The sequence below is a fragment of the Pyxicephalus adspersus genome, chromosome 7 (genome assembly GCF_032062135.1).
Source record: "Pyxicephalus adspersus chromosome 7, UCB_Pads_2.0, whole genome shotgun sequence".
In the NCBI taxonomy this organism is placed as follows: domain Eukaryota; kingdom Metazoa; phylum Chordata; class Amphibia; order Anura; family Pyxicephalidae; genus Pyxicephalus; species Pyxicephalus adspersus.
The window spans coordinates 68282234-68291494 of NC_092864.1; the positions used below are offsets into that span (position 1 = coordinate 68282234).

At 38.5% G+C, this 9261-nt stretch overlaps 1 protein-coding gene across 1 annotated transcript in view; it reads left to right on the forward strand.

Moving 5' to 3' along the window:
• The window catches only part of FOXK1 (forkhead box K1), a 45327-nt gene that overhangs the window by 30749 nt on the left and 5317 nt on the right, over positions 1-9261 (forward strand). The window contains exon 9 of the mRNA XM_072418880.1: positions 2903-3108. Within this exon, the coding sequence (XP_072274981.1) occupies positions 2903-3093 (191 nt within the window). The 3' untranslated portion in view covers positions 3094-3108. The remainder of the gene's footprint in view (positions 1-2902; positions 3109-9261) is intronic.

The following is a 9261-nucleotide window of genomic DNA, read 5'->3' on the forward strand; positions in this document are numbered from 1 at the left end:
TACCGCCTGTTACCAATCCTAGGTGCCTAGCACTTACCTCTTGTTACCAATCCTAGGTGCCCAGCACATACCGCCTGTTACCAATCCTAGGTGCCCAGCACATACCGCCTGTTACCAATCCTAGGTGCCCAGCACATACCGCCTGTTACCAATCCTAGGTGCCTAACAGTTGCCAGAAATCACTCAGAAGGGGTAAATAATTCTTGCTGCTAATATGAGCTAGCCTAACTTGTTACACCACATTCATTATACTATTACACTACTACAAGGGATTACACTCCTAAAACTTAGAACACTAGTAAGTTGGGTCACAAAACACCGCATAGGACATTTGTGGCAAAATACATAGAATGGAAAAATTGGATATACTAACGGGGCAGGCATTACAAAGTTGCAACAAAGTATAAGGAGAAGGTAGAACACTGAAACAATAAGAGGTTACTGGATACCCATGGCATAAACAACTGGGAGCACAAAATTTGCCGTGTTTTGCCACACCCCCTTTTTTTTACCACACGGCAACAGCTTCCTACCACCCGGCTAAAAAAAAGTTCTGGGGAGAACACTGTCATTGTACTAAAACAGAGACACAGATTTTGTCACTGAATAATAGCTGTTTATATATGGGTCCTGTACCTCTTTCCTTCCAGCTCCAACCTAGTAGCTTGAATATATTTTTAAGGAGCATGCATAATCTTTCAGAGTCATTTTTTTTCTGTGTATAATGTGTGCTACTTTTCCTTTAGTACTTTAGTGTGTCATAAAATATTTTATTATGTATACCCTCTTTCAATTCTATATTTTTTTTCTATGTCAGTACATAAATCATCTTGTTTCTAAAATGATTTGAATCTAACTTCACATGAAAAACATCACACATTAGATTGCATTGTCTCAATATTTTTTTTTTGCAGCGAAGATGGAGAAGCTATGTGGAAAAAACCACATGCACCCCATGATTAAATATATGGTGAACCATCTTGCAACCTTGCCATGTGTCTATGTTCTTTTTAGAGACAAGGGGCTTTCTCCTGATCTTATGCTGACATATTTCCTTATGCTGAAGCAGGTGTACTTTCTTTTTTTTTGTTTTATAACTGTATAGTTTAATAATTTTGATGGATGAGATTTTCTTTTACTTTAGTTCAAAAGACACAGCAGAAAGGTGGATAGGTTGCATTGCCTTAAAGTGAACTTAAGGAAAAACAAACATTTACAATTGCAATGGGTCCCCCTCCCTATTGCAAATGTTAAGCATAGTCCACACAGAAGGCATGCAGTGCTTTGCTATGGATCCATCTGTATTAGTTAACCCTGACTGCAACTGCTTGCCTAACCGATTTACAAATTGGTGAGCAATCAGGTCTTTATTGCAGAAAGGGATAGGCGATGATCCTCCTGCAATAAAACATACTTACCTGCTTGTTTGATTTCTTCCTTTAAAATAAACACTGAGCTGCGCATGTGCAGCCCACCATGTAAATGCCCGTTGCCAGGACTGAATGATCTCCCGCATTAGTGAGTACAAGAAGATGGAGGCACCCTCGACAGAACAGGGACAGGTGAGTGTTTTAAAAAAAAATTGAGGTCAGGCAGATATGTTTATTTATTGCAGAAGGGACATTGCCAGACCCTTCTGCAAAAAAAGAACCTGTCTAGTCGCTAATTTTTAGCTTTAGTTCTACTTTAAAGTGGATCTGAATTTAAAAAACTGAAGATTCCTTATTTTATCCTACGGAAGATCCAGAAATGTTTTTAGTGAATTTTCTGGCATGTTACTATTTCTAGAGCCTCATAACTATATCTGCAGTGTGAGATCTAAAGAATTGTGTCTCTGACTGCTAGTCTGAGGAGATTTGGTGATGTCTCTGGTATGCTCCTAAAGCGGAACTAAACTGCAAAATAAAATAATCACACTTACCTTTAATTCTGCATATCCCTCCATCGCGCTGGAGCTTTCCTCGATTGAAATTCTCCTTTGTCCCGATGCAGAGGAAGCGCTGGGCGCCGACATCTTCAACCTTCTTCCTTCTGGCTACATCACCCGATCTTGCACTGTGCAAGTGCTAGATTAGGTGACGTAGCATGCTATAAAGAGGAAAACAAAAAGTGCCAATCTCGCTGCGCATTTGTGAGATCAGCATCTCTTTCCCCTTCGGTGTAGGAAAAAGCCCCTTCTGCCCATACCCAATCCTGACAGAAAGGGCAGGTGCTTTAAAAATAAAAAGAGAATATTTTTACTTCATATAAAAGAGTTGTCTACCGTTTTATGTTAAGTAAAAACTTTTGAGTTTAGGTCCGCTTTAACTGTTTGTCTTGTAAATAGAAAGCTGCAATTTATAGATCTCCTCCTTTATTTAGCTTCATTTATCAATACATTTTATGTTTTTTTTTTGTTTTTTGTTTTTTCTTAACACATGTTGCTCTGACATTAGGAAGCAACACCCTGCTCCTCTACCAAGATGGTCACCTGCGCACAGAGTTACAGGCCTGATTTATTAAGGCTCTCCAAGGCTGCAAAGGATACACCTTTATCAGTGAAGCTGGGTCATCCAGCAAACTTGGAATGGATCTGGTTCAGAATTCAAAACATTGGCTAGCAAATTACTTTGAAGAAATCTATTCCAGGTTTGCTGGATCACCCAACTTCACTGATTAATGTGTATCCTCTCCTGCCTTGGAGCGCTTTAATAAATAAGGCTTACAGTAAAGAATAAGGCTTGGTAGGGCATTAAATGAGGAAAAACTTAGCTGCAGACAATACTAGTAACTAATCATATGAGTTCTGCTTGCCTATTTATGCACAGCTTCCCTTTTTGCAAGTATTGACAAGTGTATGTGTGATGTATCTGTTTCAGTTTACAATTTGTGTAATTTATTTTGAATTATTTCTTTATTCCAGCTGTTTCAAACCCACTGCAGCTTCTTGCAACTCAAGCAAGCACCTCACTTCCTGTTGCTGTGTCCAGTGTTAATGATCAAGAGAAGCAAAATGAGCCTTGCCTAAAAAAAGCTCGCCTAGAAGAAAATTGTTCAGTGCAAACTGAAGTGATTACGTCTACATCCTCGCAACCTGATGGAACTGGAGAATGAGACCAGATTATATATGTTAGTAGGGGTGATTTTTGGGCAAACCCAGAATACAATAATTTATGTAAACTAGGTTTACTCCCATTAATATAATTAGACAATGTACAGTTTCTGTACAAACTTTTACACAGTTGGCAGATATGCATCACATTGTTTTATATGTAATATTCAATAAGATGTGTGACACATAAGGCAATGAATATGTAAAGATCATGTGCATTTCCTTCATCTTTCTTTTGAACTGAAAAATTATATAGATATTATTAGGCTTGCCAATATTGTAATTTATACTTGGTTGATTCATGGGCCAAGTGGACAAATCTATTTCTCTGCAGCTGCCATTCTTTTGTTAGTTGTTTAATTTTTGCAAGTATAACAACTGATATTCAGTTAGTTGTTTGTGATATAGGTGCTCCTTCCCCAGCATTAATAGTGTGTAACACAAATTGTTTCTGAATGTTCAGGAAACTAAACTTGGCTGCACACATTAGGCTAAGATCTTTAAGGTGGCCTAGATTATTACAGCCTATTTATTCATTAGAGAATACTTGGGCGAGGTCTGGTTGTGGACGAACAAAAGTTCAAAATTAACCTTTTGTTGTAGGCCCTGGGCTCTGGCACTCCGAAATGCTCTAATTTGTTTTTTGGAATATATGAATGAGTCTTGGTAGTATTATTGATAATACATTATCACTCACCTGGGTGCAGGTGGAAAGCCACTAAAAGTTTTGTTAGAAAGATGTGCTGTAAAATTACCACAAGACTCTAGCATTTCTAGCTAGGAAAGGTGTTAGTAAGCTTTGGGAAACAATACAATGCATATGTGTTTTAGAATGATGTTTATGGAAATGTACAATTTTTGCAGACAAACAGACATTAACATGTATTCTAACATTGGAGGATGCTGCTACAGTGTGAAGCTATACCATGTATTCTGTGAGATCTTTGCAAAGAGCTAGAACTCTGTGATCTTCACAATTTTTTTGAATTGCTGTATGAAACATGGTGTTGGCACACTATTTATACATAAATGCCTAGACGACATGGCCCCACCGGGTGGCATTGTAATGGCTATGGTAACCTTCAGACACATCTTGTCAAGGCCCTCCATAAAAATTGCAGTCAGACTGTGTAAAAAAAAAACCCTTGCTACCAACAGATTACCTTTATTTGATTTATTGACAACAACATGAATTAATGTCTTTACTGATTAGGCAATGCCAGCAAGTGGTCACATATTTCAGTAGCAATTGATTCAAATCATCCATCTAGGTTAGGCTACGTACACACGTAGATGATTCTACTCTGACAATCGGCTCAGGGCCGATATCGGACAAGAATCTGGCGTATTTACAGCACTCGTTGTCCTGGCGGATCCACGGACGAGAGCAACGATTGTAATGAAAGTGAAGGGGAGAGAGCACAACGAGGTACCGCTCTGTCGTTCTCCCTTCTCTCATGCATCGTCCAGTCTTGGAAACATCCTTTCCAACGACAATTATTGCACATGTGTACCCTGCCCTACTGGCTAGATCAGTGCAGGTTCTCCTAACACACTTTTGTATATCTCAGACCTATGGCGATATATGCTGTGTGGCTACTCTGTGGCACTGTTCAGCATCTTGGGTTGGGTCCTTCTCCAACCACAGATGTCTGCTTCAATCTCCACTTTTTCTTAGAGGTCTTGACTTGGACAATGGACATACAACAGTAATAATTTACAGTATAAATTACAGTAGTAAATGACAAGAAATGTCAATGCAACCCCAAGTTTCCGTACAACAATGATCTTGTTGAAATGGTTATAGGGTGCAGAGAGTATGGGCTGATTGAAGAAGTATAGCTGTGATTCAATGAGAATCATTGGACTGCTGCTTCTACACAGAATAATTGACATGATTGTTCTGTGGTAATCCACATATACATTGAAAGGCTTCTGCTAACCTCTAAAGTGATTGACATATTCCCCATAAATAAAAATAATATTAATATTACCTTTGAGGTGCTTTAATGTGTCCCCCTCATATTTTCAGGATTTACCTTTCCCCTTTTACACAACTTTTCTTTTACTCACTTTACATCTAAAAGAGGATACAGAAATTTCCCAAATTGCCTTTTAAGTGGTAGCCTCTTCACACTAAATATAAAAAAAAGAGTACCTAATTCACATTGTTACTTTTGTTTTTAAGAAATATATTACTACAGGTAGTCCCAAAGTTAAGGACATCCGACATACGGACGCCTTTTAGATACGAATAGGGCTTCCCTGCTCCCTTGTGTGCAGGACGAAGGCTTGATGTTGGGGAGGGGGCAGTTTGCATGACTTGCAGAAGAAATGTTTTGCTAAACACAGCTGAGATTGTGGGTGACCTTGATAAGCTGAGCTGATCTGTAACATCTTGTAACTCTTTAATGACCAAGACAAACTCTGCAGTTTTTTCTTTTTGCATATCAAAGCACAGCTTGCTCCAGAAGCTAATGAATGTCTAGGCTCCATAAAGATTTACAACTTTTTTTTTTTTTTGCTTTTTGTGATTAGCTTACAGTGAGGATTTTTTACAGTAACTGACACCACACTGCCTAATATTATGTTGAGACAAACATCTGTCCTAATTGTATTTATTAAAATAATTTGTACCTTTTCCGACTTACAAACAAATTCAACTTAAGAACAAACCTACAGTCCCTATCTCCTATGTAACCTGGGGACTACCTGTACTATAAATATTTTTCCATTTCACTTTTATTTATGTTTTTGTCTACAAATTGTGGCTTCAGTTTTAAATTGAAGTTTTTATCCCAACCAGCTTTGTATTTAAAATCATTTCTCTAATAAATTCAATATTATCTGCCTTTTGTGCATTTGGAAAATCTATTCATTTCTCTGTGTACTCTCATCACCCAGGTAAGGTGAAACATTTTAATATAATCCATCATTTTCCGAATGGCTGCTAGTGCTTCATGTTGGCAACTGGCTGTTGTGAAATAAATGTCATATAAACTTGTGTTCCCCCTCTTTTACGTTCATTGGGTGAGATTTTTTTTTTTCAAACAATGTTTATCTGCCTTTATTGGACATTGGATATGCAAGTTTGGCACAGAATTATTCATTTACTCATTTCGGGGACGGACTAGACTGTTTGCTTTCTGGATTGGAAGCGCTGGACCGGTGACCTATTACTCAATATTTAGAGCGGAACTAACTTAAAAAACAGTTCTTATTGTTTTGGTTTTCTTTTGCAAGGTTGACAGATTTAGTAGTTTATGTCCCTGTTGTTGTGATGCTATTAGAAGAATTTACCCTTTGCTATAAATATAATTTTATGAGTTAATATAAAAAAAGTGTTACCATTTTCATTTTTTGTTGGCTACCTTGTATATATCCTGCTCTGAGAATACACCTTCTGCATGTGTTCTTAATGGCAGAATTCCTTTTCAGAGGAGAATTTTCACTTTCCAAGTCTCCGTAACCATTACCAGTTTTACCTTCTTTGTTCATTGATTTCTTAGTAAGTATTTTATTCTTCTCAACAAAAACCTCCAATTTATCATCAAACTTTCTTGTACAAATGCCATTTTAGTTACTTTTTTATATTTCATATAAAGGGCCACAGGAATATTGACCCAATGGCTTATTTTGCTATCAAGAGGAAGAATGGAACACAGCCAGATTCCCTTTCACTTCATCATGTCCCAGTGTCCAGTTACTAAGGAGGTTAAACAGCTTTAGCCAGCTCAGTCTTTAACAAGATTCTTTAATTTTTAGATCCTTCAAGTCAGGTCAACTTGTATAAGACTGTTTTACCTCATTGCAGCTTCCAGCAGGCTCATTTTTTCGACAGTCCATTGGGGTACTGAAATTCTTGCCTATGCCAGTTTCATAATGTGTAAGGCATAACATCAAGGAATAGAGTGCTTACACATATCTGTTAGGTGGATGCTCTTTCCCACCATCTAGGATCAACGCCATGCCAACGCCAACTTCTAGTCATTGCTGTCTCTGCATTTTTGTGTAACTTCAAGCTGAAGCCTTTTTCTACTGCTGCCATCAGGAGTATTTCTTGCTATCATGAGTACCAATGGCCTTTTCTCATACCCAGAGTCTGCTGTTGCTTAAGCACCATGTGGCACAGCATGTCAGACCATAATAACAAGGGAATAAATCCCACCATTATATAGTTACAACATGTTTACTGTTGGATGTAGCGGGGTAAATACCCTTGATAATTCTATTTGCCTCCTTACATTGATTCATCTCATGGTCCTCACAAGGTTGATGTTAGACTAATAGAAATAATCCGCGCTATATCAGATATCCCTGGCTTACAGTTTCCAGCTGTCTCCGATTTATTCTCATATCTGTGCCATCTTCAAAAAATGTTGCCAATTCGATTACCCCTTCCATTGGGGGAGTAAACTAATCAGTTTTGTTGGTGGCACAATAAATGGCTTCTTTAGGGTGGGGGACCTAATCGTAACAGGCTTATACTAACAATGGGGTTTTGAGGGGTTAGATCAATGAATGGCACTTTCTAGGCCAATCATATTCAATTTCCACATGTGTATCCAAAAAAAACCCCATATTTTTATTAAATAACATTAACAATATAACATTTAAAATGTGCAACAAACATAATGACATATTCCTGTCTGGGTTACCCAATCCTAGGGGCATACCCTGTTGATTTTCGATGCGTTTCATGGAATTAATCTGCTTCTTCAGGAAAGAGACAGAAATACCTGATTTACATAAAGCCCCACTGCAGTAGGTGAGTGCAGGCAAGGACCGCAATAATTTGGACTAAAAGTCAAAATCCATTATATATTTTCTCTTTATTTCCATTTCTTGATAGTAGTAGCTTAGTAAGCACCATTATCCACATTTTCAATCAATTTTTTGTTTTTAATCCCTACAAACACTTTTTTTGTAGTCAGCTATTCTTTTCATCCAGTCTCCATTTAGCTAAAAAAGGACCATACTAAACTTGGACCACCTGGTTCAATCCAAGGAACTTCGCCCCTTCGTTATGCCCAACAAATCCCTTGTATTCTCCAAGATATCTCATGGCCCTTGTCTGTACAACAGAACTTCCTTTCACAGTTTATGCAAATCCCTAGGTGATTGGTCAGATTTCTAATTTATACTGGGCCTTGTCGGTTTCATCCTCCAAATTCCCTTACATGAAGGCTTGGGAAGCAGCTATGCACCAATTATGGCACAATCATCACACAATCTCTCTAGGATATAAGTTATGCTACATTGTTAACTGATCCCCCCACTCCGTGCTTCCCGGACCTCTGTTTCAGGGGGTGTAGGTATCATGGGGCACATCTGGTGGCCTTGCCCAGTGGTGCAAAAATACTGGGTGAGAGTGTTTCAAATCATATCATTGGTGTTACATACCTCAATACTTCCAAGCTTGGAAAGTGCTTTCTTGAGCAAAATTAATATGCCTCTACCGAAATATCCTAAGAAATTATGTAATTACTGCTAGAGCCAGAATTGCACTGGCTAAAGCCTGGAAATCACCCTGCATCTCTGGCTTTGTCGACTAAACCTAAGGGGATAAAACAACAAACTCACATGCATTCTCAAGGACACCACCCATGCATTCATGCTAACCTAGAATCCATAGACCGAATACTGCTCCTCGGTACAGAGCCCTCCCGAACGTGGACTTCCTTTCCTTCACCCCCACACCTTCTACTCCCCCCTTTAACCCCTGGTTCTTTGTGTGTTCCCCCTATGTAAAGGTATTTTGTAACCTATAGACCTTGTATTGCATTAAGTGTATACAAAGTACCAAAAGGTTCTCCGGTCCTTTACTCTGTATCTCCTCTATTTTTGCTGAACCGGTAGTTTTACCCTCACATCCTTTTTGAATTAAAATGTATTGAAGTAATTAACTATAGCTTTAAATCTGTGACCACTTAGATATTTTTGATCCTTAGTCCAGGGCTGTGGTTTTGCCTTTCTAGTCTGAAATTGTAATGTTTTTTATTACTCAAAGCGAGGTTGTTTAGCCTGCTGACTTTTAAACTTGGGGAGGATCCTGTCTACCTGTCCCGCTGTGTGTGGGGGTGAGTTGTGCCTTTTTCAGCGGTTGTATCTGTCTTCTTGTACTAGATCAGGGGTGTCAAACTCTGGCCCGGCACGTCCTTTTTTTTTTT